General features: G+C 39.6%; 1 protein-coding gene across 11 annotated transcripts in view; it reads left to right on the top strand.

Moving 5' to 3' along the window:
• The first annotated feature begins 882 nt into the window (after positions 1-882).
• Positions 883-21,201, top strand: part of LOC123520535 (protein transport protein Sec31A-like) — a 123,384-nt gene continuing 103,065 nt past the window's right edge. For 3 of the 11 annotated variants that reach the window (XM_045282880.1, XM_045282878.1, XM_045282870.1), the window contains exons 1-2: positions 886-1,006; positions 11,465-11,694. In XM_045282880.1, coding sequence (XP_045138815.1) covers positions 11,492-11,694 — 203 coding nt within the window. In that variant the 5' untranslated portion in view covers positions 886-1,006; positions 11,465-11,491. Of the gene's footprint in view, positions 1,007-4,039; positions 4,110-7,797; positions 7,943-11,464; positions 11,695-21,201 lie in introns of those variants that run through there. The other 8 variants (XM_045282879.1, XM_045282877.1, XM_045282875.1 and 5 more) reach the window with 6 other exon arrangements.

The raw sequence follows: 21,201 nt of genomic DNA, 5'->3' as shown, positions 1-21,201 counted from the left end.
GTAGGGCACACTGAGAAAGGCGGTCTGTTTTTTTTTCATTGCCGATACCCACATGAGAGACCGTGGCACCAGCACCTTCTAGGGTGTGGATGAGATCAAGACACTTATTAACTAGATCACAGTCCATTGGGGGGGGGGGTGGATTGAAGGGCATACAATGCAGCCTGACTGTCAATAAAGAAATATACATGCTTATGGAGAGGCGCGCCACAATATGGAGTGCCTCCAGTTGTTTAGTGATTACATTCACTTCCCGTCAACTATTCGATACTTTCCAGTCTCTACGTGTGACATTTTCTGATTTGGAGGGATGATTCGGAAAGTATATCGATGTAAAATTAAATTTCAGTCGGAAATTGGCATGTGTGAATCCGCTTTACTCCATGATATCACGCCGTAAATGAAGTCGCAAATCGACTAACCTAACCAAACAAGACCAACATGTTGGTCTTGTTTTGTTGTTTTGCAACTGGTTTCTGCAGCCGCTAGGCACCGATTTTGAGTTGGAAACTCTACCGATGTAAAATTTTAGTCACAAATTGGCACGTGTGAACCCATCTTTATGTGTAAGATGGTTTGGAACATATACATATTTGCTTGTTTTCGCTAACAAATATTAAGGAAAGGTGGGATACCACTATATTCTATTTGGGATATAACAATAATCAATTCATGGTAGCTATACGAAAGGAACTGCGAAAATCCACAAGAGCTTTGTTGTAATATCTACCTTGTTAAGTTACAGGTTATATTCATAGAAAAATAAGCACGTAATTTTCGGCCAACGACTTTATAGAAAAATGATCAAGGTATTCACGATTTAAGAGAAATAGATAAATAGTATTGTTTTAATGTAGGTGGAGTCCTGCAAAGTGTCCGGGTGGGGGACGTGATGCGGGCAGCGCCAAGTGGCCACGGCCACGTAGGAACATTTTAGTTGACATCTAGTAGAGGCCGTGAGGGGTACGGTGCCGCGGGGCTCCAAGCAGCTTGACGTAACATATTCGTAAGTATTCATATGTAAGAAATGAACTCATAGCTCATATCTTCTCATGAATTTGATGCAAACAAGTAAAGGTTTGTCGTGGTAGATCAGTATATATGCATGACATATATATGATGTGCCCTGGCACAGTACGTGACCCTGCTTCAACCAGGCACTGCTATACGCTGCCCTCCACACTAGCTTGTTATTCCTTCATCTTAGCCGTGGCAGAGGGAGCGTAGTCTGGGGGTGGGGTGTGGCATACGAATTGCGGTGACACCACTGGGAGGAGGCGGTGCCGGTGTGGCACAGTAGCGCTGCTTCTGCCGGGTTGTACCCCGTTTTGTGTTCACGTACGTGCATTTTTACAGGAGTGAGTGGGGCTTGTTATGTGCTGCCTTTTAATACCGAATTGCAATTTACTCCATGCATTCGTTTGTATTGTTCGCAGCCACGATTTCTGGTGACAACCCTTCACTCATGCCTTACTCTGTTTGGCACACTGGACTTGGCCAATTTTGTATAGTAGGGCTGCATTGGTCTGAGACAAAGTTTTGGCTCCTGTCTTAACAATTGTTGTAGCTCTCCCAAATGCTGAAGAAGGTTCTTTAGCTGAACCTGTTGTGACAGCCAACTGCCATTTTTTTTTTTTTTATTATTATTATTTAAGTGGCTTTACAAACTGTAAGTAGTAGAATTTTCAACCATATAGTTACTCTTTGCAAATCACTTAGGAAAATGGTTAGAGTAGGATATTGTATAATTTTTTTTTGTTTTTTTGTTTTGTTTGTAATAGGAAAGGGGAAGCTGGCCAAGGGCAACAAAAGTTACAAAAAAGGCCCACTTGATTACCAGTTCACTCACCTAGTTCATTCACCTAGTGGGCTTCCCCAAGGTAGGAGAAGCCACATTCTGCTGTTGTGCCAGCCCCAAATAAATAAGCAAACCGCAAAGGCAGTACTATAATTCTGGGTTGGAAAGTGCAACATATGTGGCAGGAAAAATGAACACAAACAAGGGAGAATAGAGTTGGATGAGAGGGATTAGGTACAGATGGACTCAACAATTAACAGTATTAGAAAAGCGTGTCACCCAAATGTGTGGCTAGAGATGTTTTGAAAATAGTGACGCTGGGAAGAAACGACACTCTGTGGCAAGGAATTCCAAGTATTAATGCTTCGAATACTAGATGATATTCTATCTAACTGGAAGTGTACAGAGTAGATTTTATACTGGTGTCCTCTTGTATAGGTCTTCAGGTTTTATTGATGAAACTCCAGAAAAGCTGCCAATATTTGATCAGATCATGACAAAATAGTCTACCCTGGATAGAATACAGATTTAAAGATTTTAAGCAGTCTAGGTTAGTAAGATGTTCCATACCACGGATTGTTTCAGTCCACTGCCTTCTCTGCACTCCTTCCAGCATTCTCATCACTAAGACATCTTGTGTTCCACAGAGATGAAGAATAGTCTAATAATGGTCTTATGTGAGGGGTGAAAAGAGGCAACATAAATGAAGCCTCATGATTAACTGTGGATTTCAAGATGTTCTCTGCCACTCTGCTCACTTTATGTACTATGTTAGCTACATGTTGGTGGAACTTCAAAGAAATATCACTAAGTCACCTAAATCCATGGCAGCTGCTTTAATTGATATTACCACATCCAGGGATGTGCACAGGGTTGTGGATCAGCAGGGCATCAGAGTATTAAAAGGGCAGTTCAATTCCATGTGAGTGTGCAAAGCGTGTGAGCTAAAAAAAAATTGGCATTTATTTATTAACTAAAATGCATAATATGGTTTATAACATTACAGTCAGATTATGCTGATGACTGGTTTTCATTTACAATCTGATCTAGCTAACTGACAACTTCCATTAGCCGTATCATAACAGAGCTGGGTCTCCCTCAGCAATGAAAGGGACCGCACAAATGAGTTCAGCATTATTCTTCTCTAAGGTTCGGTATTGTTTGGGTTTTATCCAATGCTGGTGCCAAACCGGTACTTTTGAAACGGTGCCGGTGCTTAATTGGTGTCCGGACCAGTGCTTAAAGAATGGAAAACATATAAACTTTGCCCAAAAATGCTGCCTTTTTTATTTTTAAGGCATATTGATTTATATCCCTAAATAATTGACTATAAATACTACTCAGACTAAGAAATAAATTAACCAATACAAAATAATATTCACAGTAATCTGATTGGAGTAAATTTACTCATCATTGCTATTTATAGCCCTGCTCTGACCACCCTGCTGCCCCCCTCCCACTGTATTTGCCCCTGCTCCTCTGCTGTTTGACACGTAGACACTCACTGCTCACTCACAGTGTGCAAGAAGACACAGAGAGGATCAGTCATTGCTAATGACATTGAATAAAAGGTTCACAGATGAGGCTTTAAAATCACAATGTCAATGTAACAACAGGCTATTCTTTCTTTAATACACATTTCTGTATACAAGGAAGACCTGAGGCGGCTGATCACAGCAGATCACGGCTGACCACAAACCACTACTGCTGTATTGGGGCAAATAGCTCACCTACCTTAAGTAAATGTGCTTGAAGTTGGCTAACTGTAGGAGAGTCAAGAGGGTCATGTGTCAGTGACAGATAGTGCCTGCCAATCAAATGCTATTGGCAGAAGGGCACATGTAGACCCGTGAATAGTAAAGGGCATCTCTGCGTCCTGATATTTATTTTAATTTTAACTTATCCTGACATCTTTCAACTAGACAGGGCAGTCTATGTGCAACAGGAAATTAATAATTCATTAAGAAAAGAAAAAAAAAAAAACATGGGCTTAAAAGGGCATTCTGTTTGACAAGGGCAAAAAGGGCAGGGGCCGAAGCACCCTTTTGGGTCTGTGTGTGCACATGCCTGACCACATCATCAAGTTAGGAGTGACCTGAAATACCCAGTAATGACCAATCAACCGGTTTTCTTTGAAATCTTAACAGTATACACGTGGATGAGTTCATCTTAAGTCCCTAAGAGGTAGACACGATGTAAAATATTGATGTCATGTTGACATGATGTTATTTCTCTCAACAGACAAGGACCAGGGGAGACACGGATACAAACATAAAGCTTAAGATCATCGGCAAATATTTTGACTGCAGAAGTAAGACTGTGATTAATATAATTAACATAAATAAGAAACAGGAGAGGGCCCAAATCAGAACCCAGGGAGGCTCCACTAAGGACCTTTCTAGGGTGGCTGAATTGGTTATTGACTGACACACAATCACTTCTGTTAACCAGAAATGCTTTGATCCAGTGCAGTAAGTCCTTGTTATACGGTACATATGCGTTCGTGAAAACTGTACCGCAAATCAAAATTACTGTATACTGGACCCATTATAACATGTAATAATAGGGAATGTGTTCCAGCACGTCAAAAGTCACCCCTACAGATATTAAGATACAGGCAACCCCTGCTTAATGAAGGTTTACACAATGAAATTTCGCTACAACGAAGGTTTAATTTTACTACCGTCTGGTCATTTAACGAACACCAAACTTACTTTAACGAAGTTTTATCCAGGTAATTTTTTCCAAGTTTGAAAGCCCCGCCGTATCATGCAAGCTGACAGGCTTTTGAAGACACCAATGCCTCTCGTGGACAACACGCGCACCACTCGCTCCCCTTGTTCAAAACAATAACAGCGTCAGCAGCAGCTCGTCTTCCTTTGCTCAACTTACCACCAAAACGCCCTGCAATGTCGCCTAGCATTGCTAAGAAGACCAGGAAGTCTTTTACTCTCAAAGTAAAACTGGATATTATTCACAGACACGAGAGAGGCGAGAAAACTAATAGCATTGCTCGCCACCATCTTGACTACATCTACTGTCTCTACTATTTTCAAGTCAGCTGACTCTATTAAGAAGGCTGGTGAGACCCTGTCTTCCTTGCAAGCTAAAAGAACCACCTGAACTCATGACTCTACAATGGATAAAATGGAAAGCCTTGTGGAAATGTGGTACATAAGTTTTGTATGTGATACAATGATGCGCCCTTTGTTTACATTCCACAGGTTGCCAGTTAGTGTCTTTCCTGTTTCACTCCCCCTCCCTTCATAAATTTCAGATCATCAACATTATAAAGTTACGTACATACATTAGTGTACATTATGATGACTTAGATTAAACTACCTAAATGTTTAACTTCATAATTTTTACTTTCATTAAACCTTTCACTGTACTATGATGCACTCTCGCTTTGTTTACTCTCAATGGAAGTTCAAGTCAGGGGTTTGCTTAACGAAGTGTTGCTTAATGAAGGGTTTTTTTTTAGAAACGTAACCCCTTCGTTGAGCGGGGGTTGCCTGTACATGAAAATAGTCATAAAAAAAAATGTTAAGTACTGTGCAAAACAAATAACAGAAAATGTTTTTATTTACATTTCACTCGCCATGTATTCTATCAGATGATGTCCCTCCCGAGGCTAAGGGACAGTAGGGATTTCAGCCCTTACTCATCTTCGGCTGAGTGGGCAGACGAGGATAAGATGTTGTCGTCTGCACTGTCAGAAGCATTTGTGGAAGGGCCAGCTGTAGAAGGGTCGGCACGTTTCACTTTTTTGAAGAAAGAGAATATGGAGGAAGGGCCAGCTGTAGAACTGTCGGCAGCGAATGTGGAAGGGCCAACTGTAGCAGGGTTGGCAGGTGTGACAAGAACGAGTAGATGGAGGAATGTTTGTTTTTTTCTTGTTTTTTCATCATAGATTTCTTGATAAATCTTTACACTTTTCTCTACGTCATGAGCCACTTTGCTACTCCTGGCAGGATTTGGCTCATGTTCCTTCAGGGTTTACAGAGCTTTTTTTGATACCACCGAGACATTCTCTAAAGTTTTAATGTCCAGGCCACGCACAGGTTCTTCTTCCATGTCTTCCTCTTTTTCTTCCTCCTGTGATGCCTTGTCTAGCTCTATAAGTTCATCATTTGAGAGAGGTTTAGCATGGCTTTCCAAAAGATCTTGAACATCATTATCATCAGCTTCATCAAAGCCAGCCCTATGGCACAGATTTACTATGTCATTTCTGATCGCACTGATGTTCATGGTAGACGTCTTCACTTTGTCCCAAAATGACGATGTTATCTAAGGCGTGCTTGATGTCATACGACTTCCACCATTCTCTGATAGTGGGTCTGCCAGGCCTATCTGTGCTCTTTATCAGTTGCTGCATGGTTCGCTGCTGGTAGTAGGCTTTAAATGTTTGCCATGATTGTTATGAATATATTTGTGCTTACAATAGACCGTTTAATATTCCATTTATTCATCTAATTAGTAATGCATGTAAGTAATATGTAATGCAGTTAAAATAAAAAAGGGGGGGGGGAGAAGAAGAGATAACAGGCTCCAAGGGTGGTTAAGTTAAAGTCAGTTCTGTGAGTGGCGGGGAGGTGTGGTGTAGATGACGTCAACACATCTGCTCCCTCGCGCTGGGCCCTCTCAGATGACATGAGCGGATACTGTATCTGTGAATTTTTCTTACTGTATATCGAATCGAGGGTAGTAATTTCCAAATACCATAACTGTGAATTTACCGGATAAAGAACTACTGTATAATGAGGACTTACTGTAAAGTAATTTACCCCCTATTCCAAGACTTATTAGCTTATCTAAAAGAATTGATGGCTGTGTTGGTTATTGACAGACACATACATCTGTTAAACAGAAATGCCTTGATCCAATAAAGTAATTTACCCCTGATTCCAAGACTGATTAGCTTATGTAAAAGAATTGAATGACTCAGTATATAAAAAATTTTGAAAAATAGAAAAAAAAGAATGAAGTTAAAGCATTAAAGCCTTGATCCAGCTAGGAAGTGACATGATGGTAGGTTAGAACTAATTGATCCTCAGTTGGTCTGCCTAGTATGAAGCCAGATTGATCTTCATTTAGCAAGTTATTAGACTGGGTGTAATCATAGATAAATTTAATTAAAATGCCTTCCATTGCCTTTACACAGGTTGAAGTTAAAGAAACAGGTCTGTTCATCAAGTGCTGAGCCTTTCTTAAAAATAGACGATAGTTACTCGGGATTTTTTCCAGTCAAGGGGAAGCTCACTAGTGTCAAGATTTGCAGAAAAGAAGTAGGAGTCAGTATGCCAATTCAGATACACAAGCTTTCAAAAGATGGAGATGAATTGCATCTTTGTCCATTGTAGAGGAGGGGTCAAGTTTTGAAATGGCATCATGAACATGATCCAGAGAAAAAAATGTCATCCATATAACCATCAAAAACTTGGTGAGGAGCAGGAGTCAGAAGGACGGACAATGTAAACACTGAAGCAAAAGAGTCAACAAATGTGTCAGCCATTATTTTTGAGTCAATTATCATGTCATCATTTACATCCCTGAGAGGACCAACACTAATTGTGCCCACCTTCTTCTGCCTTATATAAGAATGAAAGACTTGGGTTGTTGAGCAAAGAATCCTGTAGAAGAAACTCTTAATCTGACCAACTTTTTAGTGCAAAACATCTTAATTGGTAATTGCAGTTTAGAAAATGATCTAGTGCACTGACTGCAGGAGCTGAGTTCCTGCCATGAGTGGCACGTTGTGACTTATATTGCGTCCAAAGGTGACTTCTCTGTCGTTTCAGTTCTCAGGGGGCTTAACAGGCCAGGGAGGAGAAGCAGTCCTGCCTAAAGTCTTCAGAGGGACAAAAGCTTTAATTAAAGGAGTTAGGATCTGTAAAAATTGGCAAAACATGTCATTAACATTAAGATGAGCAAACTCAAAGTCCCAATCAATAACTGACAAGTGGTCACTTATTATGTTATAATTTCTTCTGTGCCAGAGTCGGAAAGAAGGATTATTGCAAGTCCCCATATCTTGCTGAAAGAAGTAACTAAAAGATACAGGGTTGTGACCACAGCTAAGAAAAGGGGGCAACACACAGACTTCACCAACCCTGTCTCCCTCAGAAGTCAAGACTAAATCAAGTATGTTACCAGAAGGAACAAATGTAGGCTCCTTCACCCACTTTGTTAGTCCCAGAGACAAAAAACAATGGTAGAATTGGAGTTCGGTGGGTGGAAGACCTCTACAAGGGTTGTCAGTAGCCTACTGAATTTCAGGGAGATTAAAGTCACCCATTACAATTTGTTTCCCAGATCAAAAGTCAGCCAAGAAATACAAAAGGCCATTATTTTCATTGGCAGTGTATGAGGGGAGGGACGTAAACAATGGGCTACTTTGGAGATTCGAATCTACCAGGTTTTGTGGGGCATAGTGTCCGTGGTGAAACACCTTCACAAATTCTTCCACGCATTATTTTTTCTCTCTACCCGAGAATTCCACATGAATACAAATTTACTCAACTACTATGTATTTAAGTGTATGCCTTGTATGTATGATAATATTAACAAATAGAATCATATGTATGTTGTAAAAAATTAGCATGGAAAACTTCCACAGGACATCGCTTTTATGGATGGCTAATAAATTTTAGAACTGTGCATATTTCGTCATAATATATATCATGTCACTAATGGAAACGCTAAAGGAACTTGACGAGATGAGGTACACCTATAGAAAGAAAGCAAGACTTCAGAAATATAAAAATATAAATTCACAAATGGCATTTAGAAATAAACATTACAAGAGTGTATCGCCACCGGAGTGGAAGTTGCCAGTTGTCGCCACATGGAATAATACAGAACCAAAACAAACCAGCATGTTCTTTCGTCTTCCTGCTCTATGGCTTAAAAACAAACTGAAAAATACCAGTGAACTTACTATCAGTGGCGTAGTCTTCCTGCGTGAAGTGGTCTTCACACACTACACTTCTTCTAGAAGGAGTCCATTGGTCTCGCCTTATAGCGATCATCCACAGTTTCTGCCTATGTTCATCCCGTGGAAATAAGTGACCACCGTAACCATTGCATAAAGGGACACAGCAATAATCAGGCATACTAATGGTGGAAGTATTCAACAGCGTACACCTGAGAGTTTGTTTTGGTTCTGTATTATTCCATGTGGCGACAACTGGCAACTTCCACTCCCACACGGTGATACACTGTTATAAACTGTATTTCTAAATGCCATTTGTGAATTTATATTTTCATATTTCTGAAGTCTTGCTTTCTTCCTATAGGCGTATCTCATCTCGTCAAGTTCCTTTAGTGTTTTCATTAGTGACAGGATATATGTTATGACAAAATATGCACATTACTAAAATTTATTAGCCATCCATAGAAGCGATGTCAAGTGGAAGTTTTCCATGCTGTTTTTTTAAACCATACATACGATTCTATTTGTTTATATTATCATACATACAAGGAATACACTTAAACACATAGTAGTTGACCATATTTGTATTCAAGTGGAATTCTCAAGTAGAGAGAAAAACTAATGTGTGGAAGAATTTGTGAAGGTGTTTCACCATGGACGCTATGCCCGGGAGAGGCTTCACAAGCTCCCCATTAACTAGTACATAGAAATTCAAAGCTGGAAGAAAAATTGCTAGTGTGTCAGGAGTGTGTGTGTCAACTTCAGTGAAACTTAGTTTAGACAAAACATATAAACCAACTGCGTGTTTATAAACCGAACCCTCAACATCTTTTCTAACAAACACATAGTTGGGCAGGTCAACAAATGATGAATGAGGGAAAGATGAAAAAGTAAAGTTATTGGAGATGTTTTTGGCCAGATGCCAGAAGTCTCAAGGGGAGTGGGAGTTTCAAAGATTTTGACATTTTCTAATGAAGGAGTGTTTGGCAAGATGAAGAACAGGCTTGGCATGAGTCCAGGCAGAAATTTAAAGTGCATGAGATTCAGGTGATGGAAGGCTCAAATATCTTTAGTGGGCAACCTCTCTATCATGTATAGCATAAGAACAGGCTGTGTTAAACAGTATTCATTCCAGGAAAAATCAGCATAATACCTCCTCAGATCCCTCCAACTGGCAGAGGCAAAATGCCTGAGGCATCTCTGCTTTGGGGGATTCTGAGGAGGGATTGGAGAAATAGGACTAGATTTAGGTATGAGATTGTGACCGGAGGAGCCCAATGGAGAAGATAGGGTAACAGCATAAGCAGAAGGATTATAGGTAATGAAGAAATCAAGAATGTTGGGTGTATCTCCAAGTCAGTCAGGAATACAAGTAGGGTCTTGCACCAGTTGCTCTAGGTCATGGAGAACAGCAAAGTTGAATGCTAGTTCACCAGGATGGTCAGTGAAAGGAGAGGAAAGCCAAAGCTGGTGGTAAACCTGAAAATCTGTAAGGATGGAGATATCCACCAAAGTATTGAGGAACAGAATGTGCTCCACTTTAGAAGTTAAGTAGTCAAGGAATTTACTATAGTCAGAGGAATTACGGGAGAGAAAGACAGCATATATAAATTTAGTTAGATTGACTATTGAGTCAAAGCCAGATGGTGGAAAACTCAGATTTCAGAGCGTGGGCACGAGAGCAAGTTAAGTCATTGCGCAACGTAGATGCAACATTCAGCGTTGGAATGAAAATTAAGATAGAGAAAGTAGGAGGGAACAGAAAAAGGGCTACTGTCAGTTGCCTCAGACAGGTGTGTTTCAGTGAGGAAAAGAAGAGAGGTGGTGGTCTACAGATTGGAAATTAGATCTAAAACTGTGAATGTTGCAAAAGTGAGTGAAGAAAAAGTTGAGGGGGGGGGGTGTGAAGACATTTTGATTTGCTACTGGGAGAGCAGTCTGACCTGGAGGCATTTATGGGCCCCTTTCCAGAAGGGGACTGAGGCTGGATTGGGAGTTGCCATTTTTCAATTATGAGTGAAGGGAGAGTTTGTAGTAAGTGCATGTAGTGTTGTGAGAAGGAGAGTTGTTTTTAGAGGACAGGCTGTGATTGCCCCCTTGAGTTATAAGAGACAAAGGGAAAACATTCAGCGAGATCACAACTAGCTTTGATGGTGTGTTCACAGCATCCCCTGAACTGATCCAGAGAAGAATTAGTGCTATTAAACTTACTGGGAGTAAATTATCATTTCAGTAGTTGTCGATTACCTCTTCCTTTAAAACTCATATTAAGGACAAGTGTGCAACACAAAATAAAAATCTCACTACTCTTTGTTTTTAATCATGACTATTTTTTTATTTATATCTTTTTTATGCAAGAGGGAGACCTACCAAAGCCAACAAAACATAAAAAAAAAAAAAGGCCCACTAAAGCTGCAGGTTCCCTAAAAGATTTTAAAGGTATTAGCTGAAAGATGGACAAATGTCTTGAAACCTCCCTCTTAAAAGAAGTCAAGTCGAAGGAAGATGGATATACAGACCTTTCTGTGAGGTGTCCTGATATTTACCTATGTCTTATGAGATTTTCTTTATGGTATGTCACTTTTGTTTATTCTTCCTATCTTCTGGTTTTGTAGTAGAGGGCCTATTTATACATTACCACATCTCATTGGAATGTTTTGTCTGAATTCTTTTCACTGTACTTGACACTTAACTCCATACACTGTAAGGCTAATACAATACATTTCTTTCAGATAGAGAAGGCACAAGGAAACGACACAATGAAGGTTAAAGAAATAAGTCAAATGGCTAACATTGCATGGTCGCCAGCTGGTGAGCGGCCAAGCTACCTGGCCTGTGGCACCACGGCCAAGCAGCTGGATGCAAGCTTCAACACCAACTCTTCCCTCATTCTTTACAATCTTAACACTGGTCAATCTAACTTAGAGATGAAACTGACTGCCTCTATTGAGTCTCCAGCCAGGTAAAGATTTAACTTTGTTTATTTTCCTATTTGTATTTGTGTGTGTATTTACGTACTTGTGATATACAGGAAAAGTGCCATATCTAGTGTGTGTATATTTACCTAGTTGTATTGTACAGGGTTTGAGCGGGGCTCATAGTATCCTGTCTCCATATCTTTATTTATCTAATTTTTCTTTAAAGTTATGTACACTATGTGCTGCAACAATTTCCTTATCCAATGCATTCCACTTTTCCACTGTTCTGTTTGGAAAACTGTATTTTCCAACAACGTCCACACACTGCCTCATCCTGATCTTCTTTTCATGTTCTCTTGTCCTTCCATCTTCTTCCACCAAGAGCACCAGGTCTTCTTTGTCTATTTTTTCAATATCATTTACTATCTTAAACATTGTTATTAGGTCCCCTCATTCTCTTCTATCCTGTAAGGTTGGCAGTCCCGTTTCCTTCAGTTGTTCTTGATTTGTGAGGTCCTTCAATTCCAGCACCATCTTTGGAGCAATCATCTGTATCCTTTCCAGTTTTCTTATATCTTTTTTAGAGCTTGGAGACCATACCACTGCTGCATATTCCAGCCTTGGGCATATCGTGCTTGTGATGATTTTTTTCATCATATCTTTATCTATGTAATGAAATGCCACTCTTATATTAGTCAGCATCATATATGATAGTCCAAATATCTTGTTTATGTGTTTATCAAGGCTCAGATTTTCTTGTATGATCACTCCAAGATCTTTTTCCTCTTTTGTCTTCGTTATTTCCTCTTGTCCCTTCAGATAGTTCCATACTGGTCTTCCCTTACTCTTTCTTAGTTCCATTATGTGACTTTTCTTGGCATTAAACTCCAATTTCCATTTCTTGCTCCATTCATAGATCTTGTTTAAATCTTCCTGTAACAGTAGACAGTCCTCTCTGGTCTTGATAACTTTTAGCAACTTTGCATCATCAGCGAATAAATTCATATAGCTGTTTCTCCCAATGTGAATGTCATTTACATAAACTTGAAACATAATGGGGGCTAATACTGACCCTTGTGGCACTCCGCTAGTTACTTTACTCCAAGATGAGTATGTATCTCTGATCACAGTTCTCATTTCCGTATCCTTCAAATAATCTCTTGTCCATTTGAGCAAGGTTCCATGCAGTCCTCCTATGATCTCTAGTTTCCAAAGAAGTCTTCCATGAGCAACTTTATCAAATGCCTTTTTCAATGTCCAGGTATACTGGACATTAAAAACTTTGGAGTAGAAGCTTATTAAATTTGATACACATGACCACCCTGTCCTGAATCCAAATTGTCTGTTCGATATGACTTGCTTCTCTTCTAGAAATTTAATTATTTCACATAACTTCCCTGCGACACTTGTAAGTGACACTGGTTTGTAGTTTAGTGGTTCAGTTGCCTTTCCTCCTTTGAATATTGGTATTACATTGGCTCTCTTCCACTCTTGTGGAACTTTCTCTTCATTTATTGAACTTTTAATTATTTCCCAAATTGGCTCCAATACTTGCTCTTTGCATTCTTTTAACACCCAGCCTGATACACCATCTGGCCCCATTGCTTTCCTGACTTCCAACATGTCCAGTAATCTTCCAATATCCTCTTTGTGCGCTGGAATTTCCTGTAATCCTTAGCAATTCAATGTCCTATTAGGTTCTGTGAAATCATCTTCATTGAATACCGTTTTGAAGCTCTCATTCATTATTTCTCACATTTCTTTCTCTGTTTAGTATGTCTTTCCTTCTTTAATTATTTTTTCAGTTGTTTCCTTATTCTTTGTTTTGCCGTTTATAAACTTGTATAAAAGTTTGGGTTCATCTTTGCTTTTATCCACTACATCTTTCTCAAAGTTTCTTTCTTCCTCTCTCCTTACTCTAATATATTCATTTCTAGTATCTTTGTACTGCCGACTATTATAGTCATTTTCCTGCTTTAAAAGTTTCTTCCATGCTTTATCCTTTGCCCTTTTTGCTTGTATGCATCTAGCATTGTACCATACATGTATTTTTTTCAGTACTCTATAAATAGGAACAAACTTTTTTACTCCTTCATAGTATTTTTGTAAGAATATATCATATTTCTCTTTTACAGTCTTCCTGCACATAATATTACTCCACTCAATATCAATATCTCCTTAATTTTTCAAAATCCACTCTTGCATAATTTAATCTCTCTCCTTTATAGTCCTCTCTGTAACTTATCCCATCTTCCTCCTGCATTTGTATCTCTACTGTCACATGATCACTTTTCCCCATTGGACTAAGGTATTGTATGATTGGAGGGGACTCTGGTTTCTTTGTGAAGACTAAGTCATGCAACGATGGTTCTTCTTCCCCACTGTACCTTGTTGACTTCTCCACCCACTGGTCCATTGTATTAACCAGTCAACTGTAACGTAACACTTTCTCGCTCCACTGCCCAGCATTTTCCATTACTTCCATCTCTCTCCAGTTAATTTTTTTTACAGTTAGTCTCCAACTAAGAGTATTCTTCTATCTCTTCTTATCATGTTATCTAGGCACTTTATTGCCTCTTTTTGCATATTTTTGTGCTCTTCTGATCCCCATGTATTAGTCTTTGGTGGAACATATGTAACTATAATTTTTCTTTTCTTCAAATCTTCTGTTCTGATTGTTACTCCCAATACTTCCATTTTGTTCTTTTCATATTGCACATCCTCCACACATGTTTTCACGAACCATTATTAGCACTCCTCCTCCCCCCTTTATCCTTCCTGTCCCTCCTTCCAGGTATTATATCCCTCCTTTTTAAAGTTGCCATGGATCTCTTTTTTCAGTTTTGTTTCAACGATACACATTACATCTGGCTTTTTCTCTTTCAAATAATTCCTTACTTTCAATATACTTGATGACAAACCATCAATGTTAGTATGTCACTCTTAATTTATTACTTCCTCCACGACCTCCTCTTTTTTCCTTAGATACCACTTCTTTAGTCTCATATCCAGAACCCTCCAGTAAAAATTCTTCTTCTCTATCTCTGTCCTTTTCTCATTTTTTTTCCTTCGCTTCACTTCTTAGCACTTTCTCCTTTTCCCTTTTCTCTATGTTCATATCTCTTTTTATCCATATTCCCTTTTCTAGCCATGATTTCCTCTACAGCCACTTGAGATCTCATTTTCCCCTTCATTGGTCTCTTTCCTCCTTCACTATACCTTCCCAGTCTAATCACTTCCTCTACCTCCTGCTCAAATTCTTGTGGGCTGTCTTGTATTCGTTTGATAACTGTTTTGGCCATTTCCCTTTCTTCACGTTCTCGTGAATTTATTTGGATTTTTCTTTTCTCGCATCCCATAAATCACAAAGCTTTTGTTATTGTCCACTGCATCTCACACTAAATCTTCCTTCTCCTTGATAACCTCTATTATAGCGACTTTGGTGTTCTCCTGAATCTGCCTCCTTTCCACTTCTGAAAATTTGACTTTTTCCTCTTCTTGCTCTTGTTTCCATTCACTTCTTAATTTTTTCAACTTGTTATCACCTAGACCACCTTCTACCCAGTCTGTAATCCCTTGCTGCACTTTATCCTGCAAGTTCTTTAGAGAGCTTTCATAATTTTGACATGTTTAAGAACGTCATTTTGCTTCTTTATTTCTAGAATCTCCTCTTTCAATTCTTGGTTTATTTCACTTACTTTCTCACATTCAGTTACTCTTAGTTTCAGGGCTGTGTTTTCTGCTAGCAGTCAGTCTTGTTTATCCATAAAACTGGTCATCACCTCCTTCATGTATCTTAATTATCTTTTTTCATTAACAAGTCTTCTCATATTACTTCGTTCATCCTGGAAACCCAAGAAATCCTTATCCATACTATTATCAGTCAGTTTTCTTAAACCTATAGGGGTTTCTATAATGCGTTGGTTCCCACTCGGCATATGTTTTGGTTCCGTCGTGCGCCTGGCAGCGCTACGTGGTTCCATCTCTCTCTCTCTCTCTCTCTCTCTCGTTGTTCATTAATTATCTATGTGTGGTCTAATACTTATTTCCTTTTGGAGATAAGAGAACCTATGGCCCCCTCTCCCCCTGAACATAAGTCTAGGCCTGTGGTTCAACTCCTTTTGAAGTAATCTCAGTGAGCTGCTCAGATGCATGCGTTCTGCTCGACGGCTCTGCAGTGTGTGTGTGTATGTTTCACTGTTTGATCTGCTGCAGTCTCTGACGAGACAGCCAGACGTTACCCTACAGAACGAGCTCAGAGCTCATTATTTCCGATCTTCGGATAGGCCTGAGACCAGGCACACACCACACACCGGGAAAACAAGGTCACAATTCCTCGATTTACATCCCATACCTACTCACTGCTAGGTGAACAGGGGCTACACGTGAAAGGAGACACACCCAAATATCTCCACCCGGCCGGGGAATCGAACCCTAGTCCTCTGGCTTGTGAAGCCAGCGCTCTAACCACTGAGCTACCAGGCGTGTGTGTGTGTGTGTATTTACCTAATTGTATTTGCCTAATTGTAACATACGGGAAAAGAGCTATGCTCGTACTGTCCCGTCTCCATATCTACTAATGTCCAGCTTTTTCTTAAAATCATGAATATTCCTTGCGTTGACCACTTCCACATCTAAACTATTCCATGCTTCCACCCTTCTATGAGGGAAGCTATATTTTTCACATCTCTCCTATAAGTGGCCATTTTAGTTTTTTCCCATGCCCTCTCGACATTCTTTCATTCCACATACACAGATCTTCCCTATCCATTTTTTCCATGCCAATCATCACTTTGTATATTGCTATCAGGTCTCCCCTTTCTCTTCTGTTTTCCAGGGTCGGAAGTTGCATTCTGTTCAGTCTGTCTTCATAAGTCAAATCTCTTAAGTCAGGCACCATTTTTGTTGCAGCCCTCTGTACTTTCTCTAGTTTCCTTATGTGTTTCTTTAAGTTCGAGCCCACTGTATTGTTGCATATTCAAGCCTCGGTCTTATCATTGCAGTAATTATTTTCTTCATCATTTCTTCATCTAAATATACTGAACGCCACTCTTATGTTCCTCAATAAGTTCAATACTTCTCCAATTATTTTGTTTATATGTCTCTCTGGCGATAGGTCATTGGTAATTGTCACCCCAAGGTCTTTTTCTTCATGACTGGTTTTATGTCTTCATTTCCTATCTTGTACATACTCCTGATTCTTCTTTCACTCTTGCCAAACTCTAATTTCTTGCATTTTGTCGTGTTGAACTCCATTTGCCATGTACAGCTCCATTTCCATATTCTGTCCAAGTCTTCCTGGAGTAGTTCGCAATCTTTGTCACATCTCACTTTTCTTAACAATTTTGCATCGTCTGCAAATAGGCTCACATAACTGGACACCCCATCCACCATGTCATTTATGTAGACCGCGAACATTACTGGTGCCAACACTGATCCCTGTGGAACTCCACTCTCCACCAAGCCCCATTCTGATGGTCTGTCCTTAATTATTGTTCTCATTTCTCTTCCTACCAAAAAGTCTTCCATCCATTTTAGTAAACTGCCATGCACTCCTCCTACCATTTCAAGTTTCCAGATCAGTCTCCGGTGTGGTACCTTATCAAAGGCCTTTTTTAAATCCAGATATATTCTATCACCCTCGAATAGTAACATATCAGGTTTGTCGTGCATGAACGCCCTTTTCTAAAACCAAATTGACACTCACAAAGTATGTCATTTTTCTCCAAGAAGTCTGTCCATCTATTCTTCACCACCCTCTCACACATCTTAGCTACCACACTTGTAAGTGACACTGGTCTATAGTTCAATGGGTCTCTCTTGTTACCTGATTTATAAATTGGGACAATGTTAGCTCTTTTCCAGTCTTGGGGCACTACACCTTCCCTTAATGAGGCATCAATTACTTCACAAACTTTTTCTGCCAGTTGCTCCTGCATTCTCTTAAAATCCATCCTGATACCCCATCAGGTCCCACAGCTTTTCTCACTTCTAAACTCCCCATCATATTCTTGATCTCCTCCACAGTTACTTGAAACTCCTTCATAATCCCTTTCTGTTCCATTACCAGTGGTTTGTCAAAACAGTCTCCTTTGTGAATACCTTCCGAAAGCATCCATTCATAGCCTCTGCCATTTCCCTGGGATCCTCACTGCATACTCCATTTACTTCTAAACTTTCAATACTTTCTCTATTTTTGATGTTGTTCACATGTCTGTAAAAAAGCCTTGGTTGGTCTTTACATTTATCAATTATATCCTTTTCTTGTTTCTTTCTTTCTTCTCTTCTAATCAACACATATTCATTTCTTGCTCTTTTATAACTTTCCCACTGCTTAATCCGTCTTTTCCTTCTCCACCTCTTCCATGCATCCTCTTTTCTTGTTCTAGCCTTTTCGTATCTATAGTTAAACCAGTCCTGCTTTCCAACTTCTCTATGTTGTCTTATTGGTACAAATTTTTTCTCACCTTCTTTGTATATTTTTATAAATTCCTTCCACTTTTCATTTGCTCCCTTAGCACTCTTGAATTTCATCCAATTTGTCTCTTGAAAGAATTTCTTTAGGTTTCCAAAATCTGTCTTGGCATAATTCCATCTTCCCACTTTATATTCTTCATTTCTTCTAGATTTCTCTTCATCTATCACCTTGAACTCCAAAACTGCATGATCACGCTTTGCTAAAGGGCACTCCACCCTCATCTCCTCAATGACCATTGGCTCTGTACTAAAGACCAAGTCCAGTCTTGACGATGCTCCCTCTCCTCCAAACCTAGTATCTTCTTTGACCCACTGAGTTAACACATTTTCCATTGCCAGTGTCAATAGTGTATATCCCCATGTTGTCTCTGATCCTTCCATTGACCAGTCCTCCCAACACACCTCTTTACAATTAAAATCTCCCATCATTATACAGGTTGAACCCCGATTTAACGGCAAGCTCATTTCTGCCGTAAATCGATTTTGCCGTTAAAGCCGATAAATACAAAAAATTTAAGAAAATAATAGAAAATAAAAAGTTAGGTTAGGAGAAAACGAAAATTAATGTTCTTTCTGTGCAATAGTCAATGACAAACGCTTTTTCTTTTCACTTGGACCACTTTTTCCAAAGTCTGCAGGCCTTTTCGAAGCCATTTTGCCAAAATATATCACCGAACTAACAAAGACTAGGAAGTCGAATCGTCTTCTCTCTTTGCTGTCTAGCAGGCGGAAATAACGCTTGTGGCGGAAACTGCATCCGGAATCGGTACTCGATGCCTAAATGCCGAAATGCCGTTAAAGACAACACTATGTTCCCACGAAATTTTTGCCGTTAAACACGGGATTCTAAATCCATGCCGTTAAGCGGGTTCAACCTGTAGTTCGTTCACAGCCACCCAACATTTCTTCCAGACATGTTCCTGTATCACTTATCATTTCTTCATATTCCTGTACTGACCATGCATTTGTCTTAGGTGGTACGTACACCACTATGTAGTGCCTCTTTTTCCTTCATTAGTTTCTGCTCTGATCTTTAGCACTTCTGCCTTTCCCATACCTTCTTTCACTTGATCCACCTTTATATCTTTTTTAACCAGCAACATCACTCCTCCTCCCATCTTACCTACTCTATTTCTTTTCCAAACATTATATTTCCTTCTCCAACCATCATCAGGTCTTCTCCTCTCTCAGTTTTGTTTCAGTAAGACCCACAATATCTGGGTTCTTGTCCTCAAGTAATCGTTGAGTTCTAAATCCCGATATCACTCCATTTATGTTGGAATACATTACATTCCGCTCATAAGTAAGTTTCTTTAGTCCTTTCTTGCTGTATTTTTCTGGGTTATGAACCACTTCCTCAGTCTCATATCCAAGATTCTCCAGAAAAACTCTTTCTTCTCCTCTTCTGTCCTCTCTTCATTTTTTTTCAAAGCCTCCTTTCTCAACTCATTTAACATTTCTCTTTCCTTTTCACCGAGATCTCTTCTCAACCAAATCTTCCTTGTTGTTTCCTGCTGGGCTAGCCTCCATGACTTCTCCACCAATTCATCTACATCCTTTTGTGACTTAAGTTTGATTCTTATTGGCCTCATACCTTCTCCTGTGAACTTTCCAATTCTATGGAAGTCCTCTATTTCTTGTACTAGGTCTTTTCCTCCTCCTGCACCACATTAATGATATTATTTATCACCTTTTTATGTTTTCTCTCTCTCCATTTTACTCGGTGTCTTATCCTCCTCCACACCAAATATCACCACACATCTCTTTTTGTCTACAGTTTCCCTCACCAATGTCTCATTTGACTTAATAACCTTCACCACTTTCTCAGCAATCTTCTCTTCTATGATCTGTTGATCTATAATTTCAGCAAGGCCCAAAGTTTTCTCCCAGACTCTTTGATTTCCTTTTCCAGACTTGCAACTTTGTAATTTACCTCCTTTCTTTCCACTTCCTGACTTTTTTTCCATTCAGCCTGCTTCTCCATCACTTTTCCTAGAGATTCTCCACATTTGTCGCAATTCACTTTAATTAGCTTAACTTCCTCTTTCAGTACTTCATTTTCTTTCTTCATATCGGCGCACTCTTTCATTACATTGTCATAACTTGTTTCCAGGCCCCCCATACTTTTCAAACAGTTTTTCAATTTTACCTTCCAACTCCAGAATTTTCTTCACATAAACGCTCTTCTCCATTATTCCTTGAAATCCTGTGAAGTGTGTGTGTGTGTGTGTGTGTGTGTATTTACCTATTTGTATTTACCTATTTGTGTATTACAGGGCCCGAGCTAAGCTCTCTGTGTCCTGTCTCCTTGTCCATTCCTGTCATATCTCTCTTTCATCTGATTGACACACACCGCGTCAACGACATCACTGCTCAGTTTATTCCACTTATCAATGCTACGATGCGGGAAACTGTATTTTCTCACGTCATTTAGACAGATGTCTTTATTAGCTTTTTCCATGTCCTCGGAGATGATTACTTGTGGTCACCTTTATCAACTCTGTCCAGTATGTCAATCTTGTTCACCAATTTATACATAGTTATCATGTCTCCTCTTGTTCTTCTCTCTTCTAATGTGGTCAGCCCCAGCTTCCTCAGTCTTTCCTCATAGTCTAACTCCCTGAGTCCTGGTACCATCCTTGTTGCCAGCCTCTGTACCCTTTCTACCTTCTTCACATTTTTCTTCATATGCGGTGACCAGACAAAAGCTGCATATTCTAACTGGGGTCTTATTAAGGTACATAATTTCTTCATCATTCCTTCGTCTAGGTAGTGGAACGCAAGGCCAATATTTTAAAGCTTGTTATATGTTTTCCAAAAAATCTTGTTAATGTGTTTCTCCGGTGACAAAGTGTTTTGCACGGTTACTCCTAAGTCTTTCTCCTCATTGGTCTCTTTAATTTTTTCATCGCCCAGCCTGTAATCCCAGTTTGGTCTGTATCTACTTCTTCCCATTTTCATAACATGGGTCTTGCCTATATTAAATTCCATCTGCCACTCCTTACTCCACTCATATATTTTATCAAGATCTTCCTGTAACTTGTTACAGTAGATAGCATCCACCCATCCCTCTG

Source organism: Portunus trituberculatus, chromosome 47 (assembly GCF_017591435.1).
Source record: "Portunus trituberculatus isolate SZX2019 chromosome 47, ASM1759143v1, whole genome shotgun sequence".
NCBI classification, from domain to species: Eukaryota; Metazoa; Arthropoda; class Malacostraca; order Decapoda; family Portunidae; genus Portunus; species Portunus trituberculatus.
This window is presented reverse-complemented; position numbering and strand designations above follow the sequence as displayed.